The 14952-nt window shown below is 48.9% G+C and overlaps 1 protein-coding gene across 3 annotated transcripts in view; it reads left to right on the top strand.

The window, feature by feature from the left end:
- VWA3B (von Willebrand factor A domain containing 3B) overlaps positions 1-14952 on the top strand; it is a 75567-nt gene that overhangs the window by 25462 nt on the left and 35153 nt on the right. For all 3 annotated transcript variants that reach the window (XM_083437587.1, XM_083437586.1, XM_083437588.1), the window contains exons 12-16: positions 7359-7497; positions 8115-8246; positions 9566-9664; positions 10882-11064; positions 13885-14012. In XM_083437587.1, coding sequence (XP_083293713.1) covers positions 7359-7497; positions 8115-8246; positions 9566-9664; positions 10882-11064; positions 13885-14012 — 681 coding nt within the window. The remainder of the gene's footprint in view (positions 1-7358; positions 7498-8114; positions 8247-9565; positions 9665-10881; positions 11065-13884; positions 14013-14952) is intronic.

Below are 14952 nucleotides of genomic sequence, written 5' to 3'. Positions count from 1 at the left end.
CGCAGCCCACACATTGATGTAGGTGTATTAATGTGAGAGTTCAGTTTAAAAGGCCATGGGTGGGAAAAGGTTAAGCTAAGGAACAGTAGGTAATGAACCCAACATGGTAAACAGCCTTCTCTGACACTATAGCTTCTCTAGGTTGCCATGTCGACCATTCAGGTATTTATTTTTATGCAGTACATTTTGAGATGAAGGGGAAATGGTAATGAGTACATTATCAGGAATTTGTGAAGCAACACGATAATTATATAGTAAACAATAATACATTTATACTGTAATTGAATAAAGTTTTTTTTTTTTTAACATTGATGTTGACGGTGTTACCATTAATAATATACTTCAAGGGCCTCAAAGCAGAATACATAGTCCCCCAACCTCATTTTACCCTTGCAATATGAGATAGGTCAAGTAGAGAGGTGGTCATTGGCCTAATGTCCTCTGGTGAACTTCGTGGCCTACAAAGACCTTGTCTTCTCAGTCCTAGTCCAACACTCAAACTACCACACCATACTGATACCCCTTAAAATGCGGAGGAGTTCTAGACTCTAGATCCCATTCTTGTATGGTTTTAAGCTTTAATAGGTTTTCATGTTTAAAGGGTATTGTATATATAATGACTTTAGTTTTCTTTAAAAATAATATTTGACTGGGTTTTTCTATTTGATCTCTGTCAGGGGTTCAGGAGCAGAGTCACAGGAGAGGGAGGAAACGGAGAGCGAGGGGGAGGAGTCTGAAGGAAATGTCAGCGACGACAGTAGTCCGAGGTCTCTGAGTCTCTCCAGTGACTCGGAGGATTCACAGAAAGGGGCCCCCATGGTCAGGGCAAGGGGAGTGCCCAGGGGGACAACTCGGGAAGAAGGGGCCGGAGGGGACTCAGAGAGTAGCAGCTGGAGATCCGGACCAGCGTCCCCCCCAGAGTGCAGTAGGGGGGAGGAGTCCAAGGCATCGGGATCAGGGAGCGCGCAGGCAGAGGGAGAACGTGAGGCAGGAGTGACCACGCCCTCGTCAGGGAGCGAGGAAACGGTCATCCGGAAAGTTAAACGCGCGCGCGCGCCAAGTTCAAATGTGCAGGAGGGCGGCAAGGTGGGCAGCCCGGGTAAGGAGCCAGGTCCTAAAGCCCGCCGAAGAGAGGGGGAGGAGTCAGAGGGGTCAAGCTCTGCGTCAGAAGAGTCCAGGAGGAATGAGACCCCGGGGGGTAGTAAGACCCAGAGGAAGAGAGAGAGAAGGAAGAGGTGGAGTAAGATTAGAGTCTTGAGCTGGTGCACAGGGGGCGGAGACCCAGACAGAGCTTCGCCGGTCTAAAGTCCAGACGTAGAGCTGGGACGCTGAGACTTGTAAATGGAGACTATTCTTCAATAAAGACTTTGATACTGTACTATCGGCTAGCGTTGGTCCTTGGTGAGCTGGGACCCGGAGCCAGCTCTGACAGTAAGCTCTGTCTCCTTTTTAAAGTTTTGGCACCAAGAACCTCGCCACGTGAGTCGACGCAGCGAGGGCAGAGGAGAGGTGCTTACAGAGCTCACAAAACTCAGGCAAGATGACGACGGAAGAGCAGATAAAAGCCCTGCAAGAAGCGGTGACACAACTCAGCACGGAGGTAATTGCATCCAGGAAGAGAGAGGAGGAAATGGTTACCTCCTGCCGGGATCTCCAGGTCAGGTTGGACGTGCTTTCTAAACAGGGGCAAACGGGATCCAAGGCAGAAGGCATTGGCTTGGGGAGAAGGGGAGGCAGCCTTGTATCGCATTTCGACGGGAGTTTGCAGCAGTACCCCAACTTCAGAGCAGACCTGCTGTTTGCGCTGGATCTACTTGACAAAGACTTTAGAGATGAGAGAGAGAAAGTGGGGTTTATCTTGTCCCATTTGCATGGGGAAGCCAAAACGTGGCTGAGGAATCTATGGAGGGACAATGATCCAGTGCTCCAAGATGCGAAGGCTTTTATTAAAGCAATGGACTCATGTTTTTTATCAAAGGTAGACGTCGATATTGCCAGGAGGGACATACATGGACTTAAACAAGGCAAAGCCAGCGTGAGGCAGTACCATACACGCTTTTTCGGATTGGTTCATGCCCTGGGGTGGGAAAAAGATTCTGCGCCAGTCAGAGACCTCTTTTGGGAGGGGTTGAATGCAGATGTAAAAGCAGAGATCGGAAGGGGGGAGAGACCAGGGAGCACCCAGCAAGTAGTCCAGAGGGCTCTGGAAATCGGGGTGCATCTGGAAGAACGTCCTTGGAACAGGGAAGAAGGGCGTTGGGGAAGGGCACCAGCCAGAGCACCTCCCTTCTTTCCCAGAGAAGCAGCGCGTGCGCACTCCACACCCTCGCAGGGAGGGGGAGAAGAGCCGATGGAGATAGGAGGTGCCAGGGCTCAGTCAGCTAACAGAGCCCTAACACCGGGAGCAGCCAAAACGAAGCCTCCTAGAGGGAACAGGAAGTGCTACATCTGCGACAGTGCTCAACACATGGCGAAAGAGTGTCCCCAGAGGCTCCACAAGCACACTGCAGCCTCGGCAACAGTCGCAGAAGCAGCTCAATTGAAAACGCAGCAACAGTTAAACGACGGAGTCTGGCTGGAGGAAGAGGCACTGGGGTCCAGCCAGACAAGTCAATGAAACAATCCCCAGCACTTTTGCAACCCACAGACCCCCTCCCACCCAAACCAGTGGTGCAGCTTACAGCGTCTCTCCAATTGCCCAATGGACGCACTGTGGAGGTGCCGATCACCATTGACTCCGGCAGTAACGCTGACTTTATAGGACTGGAATTCATTCAGCAGCACAATATACCACTGCTACCAGCCACACTGCCCCTGAACGTCACGGTGGATGGCAGAGACTTGTTAGGGGGGCAGGTGGTACAACAAACGCAACCAATGGTGATGCGGATTGGAAATCACCGAGAAGTCATCAGCTTTAATGTCACCCACCTGTCGGACACGCCTGTAGTCCTGGGCATGAGTTGGCTGCACAGGCACAGCCCAGCATTGGCGTGGTACCAGCGCCAACTGACCTTCGGCTCCTCCTATTGCGCGGAACATTGCATCCTTCCTAGCCCGGAAGAAGGAGGGGACGACCCGCAGCTACAATTAGGCACGCTGCAAGCAGTGCCGCGCAAGTACGCAGCGTTTTTGGAGGTTTTCTGCGAGAAGGAAGCGGACAAGCTGCCTCCCCACAGGCCCTATGACTGCAAGATTGACCTCCTGCCAGGAGCGACGCTGCCAGCCGGGAAACTGTATTCCATGTCTGAGGACGAGCTGCAGGAGCTCAAGGAGTTCATAGACCTCAACTTGAAGCGCGGTTTCATCCGGGAGTCGAAGGCAGCGGGGGGCAGTCCTGTATTCTTTGTGAAGAAAAGGGACACGCCCCAAAAGAGGCTTGTAGTTGATTTCAGGCTCTTAAATGCCAAGACCAAGCCCACGGCCTTTCCCATGCCCAAGATAGATGACCTGCTGGCAACGGTGAGGAAAGGACGCGTTTTTACAAAATTGGATCTGCGAGGGGCGTACAACCTGATTCGCATACGGGAAGGAGACGAGTGGAAGACTGCCATGTTCACGCCCCTGGGCACATATGAATACAGAGTTATGCCCTTCGGTTTACAAAATGGCGCCCACTGTTTTCAAGCCTTCATGCATCACGTACTGGCGGGTCTCCTCTACAAGACATGCGTCTGCTTCCTGGACGACATCCTGATATTCTCAGAATCAGAGGAGACCCACGAAGGTGACGTCACGGAAGTTCTGCAGAGACTGCAGGAGCATCGGCTGTATGCCAAGCTGGAGAAGTGCCAGTTCGACAGGAAGGAGGTGGATTTCCTGGGCTACAAGCTGTCAGACAAGGGGCTTGCCATGGACAGCGCCAAGGTTCGCGCAGTGTTGGACTGGAAGAGCCCGCGCAATCGGAAGGAGGTCCAGCGGTTTGTGGGGTTCGCCAACTTTTACCGCAAGTTCATCAAGGGGTTCGCGATGCAGACGGCGGCCATTACCGACACGCTCAGCTCTAAGAAGAAGAAGTTCATCTGGACGGAGCAAGCGGAGCAGTCCTTTCAGAACCTTAAGCGTCTCTTCTCGTCCGAAGGGCAGCTACTGCATGTGAATCCCAGCAAACCGATGAGGGTTGAAACAGACGCCTCAGACAGAGCCGTGGGCGCCGTACTGTTGCAGGAGGACCCGCATGGGGACTGGAGACCGTGTGCCTTCTACTCCAGGAAGCTCAGCAAGTCGGAGCAGAACTACACCATCTGGGACAGGGAGTTGCTGGCCATTCATGCAGCATTCAAGGCGTGGCGGCACTTCCTCGTCGGGGCCAAACACACAGTGCAGGTTCGCACGGATCATAAGAACCTGGAGTACTGGCGCACGGCAAGGTTCCTGAACCAGCGGCACATCAGATGGGCGGAATTTTTTGCGGATTTCGACTTCAGGATAGAATACATCCCAGGCGACAACAACATCATGGCGGATGCACTGTCCAGAAAGCCGCAATACCTCGAAGAGGCGGCACCAGCAGCGGCCAAGCACATTTTCGCTCCGAAAGCGTGGACGTGCGCTTCAGCAACCGTGGACTTGGAGGCGGTCCGTCGAGCACTGCAGGAGGACCCCTTCGCACAAGCCAAGATGGAGGAGGTGCACAAGGGCACGGTGAAGGACGACGAGTTCCAAGTACGAGACGGATTGCTCATCCGGAGAGGAGCACTCTATGTACCGGGAGACGACCTCCGGGCGAAAGTACTGCAGCAGTTACACGACGCACCCACCGCCGGGCACTTTGGCAAGGAGAAGACGGCAGAACTAGTTGCCAGAGATTTTTGGTGGCCCAAGATGAGGGGGGAAGTCGCGGAGTACGTCTCGAGGTGCGACACCTGCCAAAGGGCCAAGTCAGTGCACAAACCTCCGGCGGGACTGCTCGAACCGCTGCAGACCCCGAGCGAACCGTGGGAGAGGGTGGCCCTGGACTTTGTCACGGATTTACCCAGCTCAAGGGGTAAAACGGCAGTGCTAGTGGTGGTGGACATGTTCACTAAAATGGCCCACTTCATTCCGTGCGCGAAGGTGGCCACGGCAGAACAGACCGCCAAACTGTTCATAGACCACGTCTTCAGGGTGCACGGACTGCCACGGTCTATCTTGTCCGACAGGGGGCGCCAGTTCATTTCGAGCTTCTGGCAGAAGCTGATGGGTTTCCTGAACGTCAAGATCAACCTAGCGTCGGCGAGACACCCGCAGACCAACGGACAAGCGGAGCGCGTCAACGCCATCATGCAGCAGTACCTGAGATGCTATGCAAATCAACAGCCGACGACATGGGTGGACTACCTGCCGCTCGCTGAGTTCGCTTACAACAACACGAAGCACGTGTCCACAGGGGTGACGCCGTTCTTCGCCAACAACGGGAGGCATCCCAGAACCTTCCCGGGATTAGAGAGACTGGGGGAGGGGGAGCCACAGGCAGCGGAAGTCTTGGCGGCGGAATTGCAGGAAGTCCACGAGCAGCTTAGGAGGCAGTTAGAGCTTGCAAAGCACGCATACAAACTGCAGGCTGACAAGCACAGGAGGGTTGGTGAAGACATACAGGTGGGAGACTGGGTGTGGTTAGCGGCCCACGCAGTGCCGACCAGATCCTTAGCTAAGAAGAAACTCGGACATAAGCAGCTAGGACCTTACCTAGTTGAGGCACAGATCAATCCGGTGGCCTTCCGGTTGACACTTCCGGAAGGATCCAGAATGCACCCAGTATTCCATAGGTCGGTGCTCACGCCCTACAAAGCACCTCACCGATTTCAGGCGCAGGGCACAGCACCAGACCAGTATAGGGAGATCCCCCCAAGGAGGGAGTCGCCAAGAAGGGAACCCATCAACCAGGTCACAGAGATTTTGGACTCGAGATGGGGGGCAGAGGGAGTAGAATATTTTCTCGCAAGGGAAGGTACCCCGGCCAGCGCCAACAGTTGGGTGCCGGACTATGCCCTGGACGAGCCTCTCCTCAAAGAGGAGTTTCATGCCTTGTTCCCACACAGGCCCATGCCAGCCGAGTATTTCGACGACTGGCTTTTCACACCCACGCTTTCTACCAGCACGTTCCAGGGATTCACCTCGGACGAAGAACCAGCATTAGAAACACGTTCACCGGAGGGCTCGCCCTCGGGGTTTGCCTCAGACCGCTCGTTTTGGTGGGACAATCGAGGAGAGGAGAGGTGGCTGAGGGGCCCTTGGCAGGCAACGGACCCAGAGGGGAACGAGGGTGAGAGGGACATGGACGTGATGGGGGAGGACGTTGGGTTCGAGCATGGCGGCACGGAGATGGAAGCAGAGGAGAACGAGGTCGGCGAAGACACGGAGGACGAGCCGGATTTCTCTAACTGGATGCACGCCACGGGGGACGAACTGTATCCACCATTCACCCCCACAACGACGGAGCACCCAGCACCCCCGCCGGAGGAAGGGGAGGGGGGAAGGGGGGGCTTCGAGGGGGGGATGGATGTCAGGGGTTCAGGAGCAGAGTCACAGGAGAGGGAGGAAACGGAGAGCGAGGGGGAGGAGTCTGAAGGAAATGTCAGCGACGACAGTAGTCCGAGGTCTCTGAGTCTCTCCAGTGACTCGGAGGATTCACAGAAAGGGGCCCCCATGGTCAGGGCAAGGGGAGTGCCCAGGGGGACAACTCGGGAAGAAGGGGCCGGAGGGGACTCAGAGAGTAGCAGCTGGAGATCCGGACCAGCGTCCCCCCCAGAGTGCAGTAGGGGGGAGGAGTCCAAGGCATCGGGATCAGGGAGCGCGCAGGCAGAGGGAGAACGTGAGGCAGGAGTGACCACGCCCTCGTCAGGGAGCGAGGAAACGGTCATCCGGAAAGTTAAACGCGCGCGCGCGCCAAGTTCAAATGTGCAGGAGGGCGGCAAGGTGGGCAGCCCGGGTAAGGAGCCAGGTCCTAAAGCCCGCCGAAGAGAGGGGGAGGAGTCAGAGGGGTCAAGCTCTGCGTCAGAAGAGTCCAGGAGGAATGAGACCCCGGGGGGTAGTAAGACCCAGAGGAAGAGAGAGAGAAGGAAGAGGTGGAGTAAGATTAGAGTCTTGAGCTGGTGCACAGGGGGCGGAGACCCAGACAGAGCTTCGCCGGTCTAAAGTCCAGACGTAGAGCTGGGACGCTGAGACTTGTAAATGGAGACTATTCTTCAATAAAGACTTTGATACTGTACTATCGGCTAGCGTTGGTCCTTGGTGAGCTGGGACCCGGAGCCAGCTCTGACAATCTCTATTATCAGATAAGTTTTTACAAGCATAGGAGAGTTAATGAAAGACAAAGGGAGCATTTTACACAGTTTAGTCTGTGCCTCTCATTAAACATTGAGTGTGTTTTCCTGTAGACTTCAGGAGCTGAAAAAAGGGAGCAGAGCACTCTTTGGAGACGTAACTGAAGATAACATCTATTTTCTCATTGATACATCCCACTCTATGAAAGACAAACTGCCCGTGGTGAAGCAGAAAATATTTCAGCTCATGCGGGTGAGTGACAGCTATGTTCCCCAAGGCAAGGATTGTAAAACAAAATGCGCGCAAAGACATATTCTATATTTCTGCAGTCATGCAGAGGGATAGAGAAAGCTGTACCAAGTCAGATGATTGATTAGTCCACCTAACTGGTCTACTCCCAGTGCTTCAGACAGGATTCTTTCCAATCCTGCCTAGAGATCCCTCTGGCTCTCCTGTCTTTGTTTTGCTGGAGAGGCGCTGTGCAGATTTCCCTCTCTGCGCAGTGCCTCTTCAGTGAAGCCGGAGGAAAAATGGCAGGGGCTCCGTTTCTCCTGCCGCTTTGCTGAAGGGGCTCTGCACAGAGAGGGAGAGAACATTTTTGTTCCTGTTCTCCTCTAAAACTAGGTGCGTCTTGTGGTCGGGGTGTGTCTTATAGAGCGAAAGATACGGTACTTTCTCCAGTTTGAGGTGTGTGGGTAGATTCAGTACGTCTGAAACGCTGTGAGGTAGAATTACAATCTCCAGAAATAAATAATTGTTATCACTTCTAGAAGAATGAAATGTACTCCTGCAGTCATTTGCTTTTCAAATACAGCAAAAAGTGTGACATTTCTTCTATGAAGGAGAATTCAACACAGCATTTCTTACAGGAACAACTGAGAGACAAAACCAAAGTTAACTTTGTAAGATTTGACACTGAGGCAGTGGCTTGGAAGGAGAAACTTGCTAGAGTTAATGAAGAAAGTTTGGAAGAAGCTCTACGATGGGTAAACGATCTGGAGGTAAATATAGGAACAAAAAGCACATTAAGAAAATGTGAGTAACCCAAGTTTTTGCTGTGCACCTCAATTCATTTTTGGTTACTATAAACCTGGCTTGAAAGGCACAATTTTATTTGCAAGAGTACCACCTTCTCTCACTCCCCTTCTGCATTTAAGACATTCTTGGTTCAGCCAACACATTCCTGATCTAACAAGCTATGGAAATGTGCTGCATGTGCCTGTGTGCTCTTCTCTATGTTCCCTTGTGTGCACAGCTTAAATTTAAGAGTTCCTGAATTGTTCTTAAGCGCATTTTAAACCCGCAATTTCTCCAAAGAAGTCACGATTGTATACCTCTTCCATTTTATGCTCTTAGCAGCTAGGGCAACCTCCAGTTTATTCACAGCAATACTGTAAAATTGATTAGACTGAAATATAGTGATTGCACAAGGTCACCTTCATAGCTGAATGAGGATTTGAATCTAAGGTCTAAGCACCATTATAATTCATATAAGTTGCCATATGATTCTATTTTGCTTTTGATCTAATTTTAAGCTGTATTTTAATCAATTGTTTGACTTAATGTTTTAGTGTATTATATATTTTGATGTTAGCCGCCCTGAGCCCGGCCTCTCCAGAGAGGGCAGGATATAAATATTATTATTATTATTATTATTATTATTATTATTATTATTATTATTATGCTCCTCTTTCCTCCTCATGCTCCTGACAATACAAGACTTCCTAGTTTGTCACGCCACAATCCACAGAACTTTGAGTGCTCCTTACAAACCATAATTTGATTCTGGTTTGTAGGAGCACTCAATCCACAGTTTCTGGTTTGAACGGCACAGCAAACTGTAATCTTGACAAACCAGGAAGTCTTGTATTAAGCCCAATCAGAAAATGGGAGGGGCAAGAAGAGAGCACATAGGTGTACTACACATTCCTGATTGAACAAAACCATGATTTGTTGGACCAGGGATGTGTTGTCTGAAGTGGGCTATTGGGTTCAAAAGAGCATTTAGCATCAGGGTGAAAGCACCTTTGGTTGTATCACTGTATTCGAAGCACAGAAATCTGTCTTGGGAAGAGTTCCTGCAGAAAGATTTCATACTTTCATCATAAAAGTATGCTACTGGAAGGAATGTATTTTGATTGTTGCCCACCAGGTGATTTAGACTACTTCCGGGTCTGAATTAAATCTTTCCTTTGGACAAATTGTGAGGTTCCTCTCACCAGCACACCTGACAAAGAGATATGACAATCCATTTCACAGGTTTAGCACTGTTAATGTTTCCATTTCCTCCTGATGTTTTCTCTCTCTGTTGACTGCTTAGATTGGAAGTTCTACAAATACGTTGCAAGCCCTTCAGATTGCCTATTCTGATAGTGACACTCAAGCCATTTATCTTCTCACTGATGGGAGACCTGACCAGGTATCTATGGAAGAAGCAAGACATGTCAGGGCAGTATGATGATGTAACACTGGCTATATGACAAAGCAGAGCATTGATGTAGAGCAGGGCTGGCTAAACTGAGACTAGTCTGAGTCAGTTCAAGGAAGATACATATCTTTGTGTCCTCACCATCCTTTGTTCCAGACAGACATTGGGACCATGAGAGTCTGGGAAGAGGACATGGTGAAGGACGCATGATAACAGAGGAAACATGATCTTCCAGCGCCCAGAGTAGGAGGGTCCAAAAGCTGAGGTCTTTGGGTAGATGAGAAAGGAGGTTCTTGAGAAAACTGGGGCAAGCAGCTCGGGTGGAGGGAGGGTTGTAGGGAGAGAAAAACAGTTGTAGGTACTGGGTAGAGAAAGCAGCACTGATGAGGGTCTTGAAAGACAGTTGGAATGGGAGAAACAATGGCATGTATGAGTGGAGGGTTGATGAGGAAGGAGAAAGGGCTCGAGGAGCTTAGGGAGGACCAGTTGGGGGGAGTGGAGCCGCAGTGGGGAGGGGAAGGTATTGATTATGGGAAAGCATAGCTTTATCAAGCACAGCAAACATTAAGGAGAAAGTGTGGTGGCAGGAGCTGCAGTCTCAGGCTGGAATTAGATGCTGCATGTCCTGGAGATAGAGGGACACTTTTTTACCAGGGAAGCTGTCATACCTGGTTTGGGAAACTAGCTGGGCATATTGCACAATCAACGCTGGTTCTGCCAGCCTTGTGGACCCGACAGGAGGAAGTTCAACCTGAAGATTCCTTCAGTGTTTGGATTGTTGGATGAAGGTGCTGAGATAGCAAATTAGAGCCTTCTGAACGAGAACTTTGATCCCCAGGATGCCACACTCAGCCAGTGGAATTAAGCTTCCTTTGGTTTTGATGATTGCCTGTAGCTCAAAGCACTGTCTGTTATGGTATAAATCACGGAAGGCTTTAATTAATTTTATAATGAAATGATTTTAGAATGTTGTATTGTTTTATTGTTGTTAGCCGCCCTGAGCCTGGCTTTGGCTGGGGAGGGCAGGATATGAATAAAAAATTATTATTATTATTATTATTATTATTATTATTATTATTATTATTATTAATGCTTCTATCACTTCCTCAATAAGATACAATCTGAAGCCAGTTGATTTGTTATGCAGTGCGTATTGGTTAATATCTCTGTGTCAATACATTTAATTTCTCTCTCTCTCTCTTTTTTAGCCCCCCGATAGAATTCTAGACCAGCTCCAGCTTCACCGGAACATTCCAATTCACACTATTTCCTTTAACTGTGATGATACCGGAGCGAATAAATTTTTAAATGAATTGGCCAGTGAGACAGGTGGACGGTTTCATTACTATCATATTATTTTGAGAGACCCTGATGCTCCAAAACCTTCTGAGGCAAGTCTTTAGTAAACGTTAAGATGAAGACTTTAAGGTGTTTCTTTTTCATACCATGGAGGCTGTATAATAACTTTTGATGAAATTGGTTAGTGCGCAAATTTCTTAATAGGGTCTGCATAAAACGGAAGGTTCAAAAGCATTTTTGAGAAGCAAAATGGATATACCAGAACTAAGGCCTCATCAGGAGGATCATCTGACAGCTTATCTCTGCCAAATCTTAGCCTTTGTGGGAGAGTCCCCCGAGTCCTAATTTTCAAGGGCACTTGTGAATACTGGTGTTTGATGCCAGATGTTGAGGGACCCTAGAGTAAGATGTGTGAATGTCAGGGGGCTGTCAGGCGAGCCCAGGTCACCCACGGGCCAGGAAAGAACTTGAGTCACGAAATGCAAGTAGCTATTTTTCACATAAAGTAACAACATAACAGAGTTCCTTTGGCTCCTCTCATTTAGCTGGAGATGTTGCTGAAACTGACCGCTGTCCCCGCCTTTCCCCTCTAGCCTCTCACTCTGAATCCCTCCCAAGCAGATGAAGACTGAAGCAACGGGATGGGCTCCTTCTCTGGGCCTGTCTGGCCCATTGCTCAGCAACATGCAGGACTCTCCATGAGTGGGGTGCTGGGTGGGTGTGGGCAGGGGAACCAGCAGGACTGGGACTATCCTCCTTCTGGGTAGCGGGGGTAACCTCTGACTCCTCTTTGTCTAAGTCTGTGCTCACACTGCGATCCCCAGCCTCCTGTCCTGAAGGGCCTCTTTCTCCTGATCCTCCTTGATTTCTCATACCTCCTGCTTCTAGCACCTCCCAGCTCGTTCCTTCCTCAGTCTGCTCCCCTGTGTCCCACCACCACAATCCTGGGTCTTAGCCTGTTTCTTCCATGTCCTCCCTGGAGGGTTCTTCGGTGGGCAGTGCCCACCACTCTTCCTCATCCAGCCAGTCCCTGTTAGTGAGCCGCTGTCACTCAGTGTGCCCATCTCTTTGCCATGATCACCACTAGCGATCTCCTTTTGGGCCCAGTCTGCACACCCCTTACCCAGGAGGAGAGATCAAAGCAAGTGGAGGCCTCTGCTGCCTTTCTCATTGTTCTTGCCATTGCTTGAAGGAAGCAGATGAACAGGAAGCAACAGCAAGGAGGATGAGTGCCCAAGGGTTTTGGGGTTAAGACTTGGCAGATGTGTCTCTGTTGCTTACTGGGAGGTGGAGAGCTGAGGTGGTGGGAAGGTCAGTGCAGTGCAAATGCACTGGCAGAACCAATATGGTATCTTACCCCTCTCACTTCTGGTAAGCACTTGTTGGGTCTCCTACCTGATGAGCTGTTAGCAGTGATCTCTTTGCTGGGGTGTAGGCTTTGACAGGTGTCTGATGATGCTCATCCTTGCTGTTAACTCAGTGTAATATCCTGTGTACTGAATGAAAGGAGAAGTAGCCTTGTCACTGGAAGGATAAATAGCCTGGCTGAAGGATGTGTGCATGTGTTGATTTTAATAAGCTCCAGTACATCTACAAAGAACAAACTTGTATATATGCTAAAATTGGCTGCTGTCTAAGTCGGGTGTGTGTGTGTGTCTTGTCTTACATTCACTTTGGCAGTGAGCACAGCTTAAACTCTCAAGGCAAGTCTTTTTTTTTTTTTTTTTTTGCTGTAGGGGCTGTGAAACAGGGATTTCCACCCTTTGTTTTATGGCTATTTCCATTTCATACCCCTCCACGCTGGTAAGAGGAGGAAGGTTGCTGGAATGACAGGTTTATGTTTTCACTTCACCTTTGGGAAGTGCATTAGTCATGAAATGGGGGGGGAAAATAAGAAATGGATGTGTTATCAGAGTGTGGGGGATCATATATCAGAAAGATGAATGACAAATAATTCAATAATAATTCTTAGGGTGCAGTAATGGGATTCTAGATTTGCAGCAGAATGTATCTCCATGATCATCCATCATAGTTATGTTATTACATCAGTAGCTATAGTAAAGGATGAAGCTGAATTAACTTTCAAGCATGAGGTTTTTTTCCTGCAGGATATATATTTTTATGTATAATCTTAACTGGATTAGAAAATTGGCTGGTTTTCCACCTCTACCCTTAACCAGAGGGAGTAGGCTTTCCCTTAGTGTCTCATCCTCTGGTTGTATCCTGGCTAGATTACTGTAATGCATTATGTGGGGGCTGCCTTTCAAAAATGGTTCAGAAACTCCAGTTAGTACAGAATGCAGAGGCAAGCATGGTTTTTAGGAGACCAACAATCAAAGCGTATTACACCTGTTCTGCACGGCTTACAGTGGCTGCCTATTTGTTTCTGGCGCAGTTTATAAATTGCTGGCTTTGTCCTTTAACCCCTCAATGGTTTGGAACCATGTTACCTGAAGGACTGCCTTAGGAAGCTGTCTGAATTCTGCTCTCTTACCTGCCATTAAGAGAGACTAGGCTGAGTGATTCAGAGATGGGGCCTTTTCTGTACTGGCCCCGTATCAATTAAAGATTGCCCATGAAGTGCCTGTAACTTTCCTCCCCCATGACTGCTAAAAGGACCCTTAATATGTTTTTATTTTCATCTGTGTTTCATTATTCTTATCAATTAATGTGCCTTTCTGTGGTTTTAGTGTTAATTTTAAAGAGGTTTATTTGTAGGCTTAAATTGCTATTTTAAATTACTGTTTCACATGTTTTATCAAGGGTTTTGCAAACCACCTTGTCCTGAAAGATGGGATAGGCTCTTTTAATAAATAAAACTCCCTCCTCCTTGGTATTATTGTGTAGGTTTGGTATCTGGTTTAGAACTGATTCGTAATTAATTTCAGTCACCGTTTCCTCATTTTTGGCAGTGTGAGGATATATATCTACTAAAGAAAGAGATTGAAAGAGGAGAAAAAGAACTGAAGACAATACATACCTTTTACACTGACAGCGTATTGATGGATTTGTTTAATGGAGCAAAAGACCGTCAGGATAAGTATGTCTATATTGGGAGGGAAATATGAACGGGAAAATAAAGTGCTCATCTTCACAACACTGAGGTGGGGATGGGGAACCTGTGACCCTCCAAATATTCTTGGACTCTAGCTCCCATCAGTCCCAGCCTGCCGGGCCAACATTCAGGGACAGTGGGAACTGTTGTCTAACAATATCTGGAGGGCCACCATTTCCTCATCGTTACATTAAGAAATCCATTTCAGTAGGTAATATAATATATTCCCCTCTATATGCTGGTAAATTTCACTCCTCTCATCGCAAGGATGATTCTCTGCCAAAGGATTAACGCAAAAGCTCCTCCTCCTTTTGTTTCTGTGAGCCACCACAGCTGTGCTAAATGTGGCTTCAGTGGTGGTACGCAAATGCCTGATCTTGTTGAACCAATCAGAGAGGTCCGTGTTGCCACAAGTAGAGAACCCAAGGCCAAAGAATAAAAGAGACTACTACAAATTGGATGATCCTCTGCATCATCCTTTACTTTGTCGTGGAAAAGTGTTTCATCCACATACAAAAGCTAGTTGTTGTTGTTGTTTTGAACACCAGTAAGGTTGCATGCGGATTGCTCCAAGACTGATTGCACACAGAGAAACAGATCTCTCAGGAGCTCATAGCAGAGTCAGATTCCTTGGATTCCAAATGGAAATATGTGTGGTTGCTGATCTTATGCTTTCTCTTAAGCTTTTCTTTAGGTGCAGCTTGGTTGTCCAAGACCTAGAATTCTATGCCAGTTTTTGAGCATCAAGTGCTGGTTCATATGAGGCACACCAAGATGCAGAAACACGGCATGGTATTCAATGCTAGTCCTACTCCGAGTAAGCCTTTTGAAGTTAAGAGACACGACTAACAGATTCATTGATTTCAACAGGTATACTCTGACTAGGACCTGGTTCAGAGTTCCCCAAAGTTGGGTCTCCAGCTGT

This window comes from Podarcis tiliguerta (assembly GCF_965153285.1).
Source record: "Podarcis tiliguerta genome assembly, chromosome: 4".
Lineage (NCBI taxonomy): Eukaryota > Metazoa > Chordata > Lepidosauria > Squamata > Lacertidae > Podarcis > Podarcis tiliguerta.
Note: the sequence above shows the minus strand (reverse complement) of the source record. Positions and strands in the feature narration are given on the sequence as shown.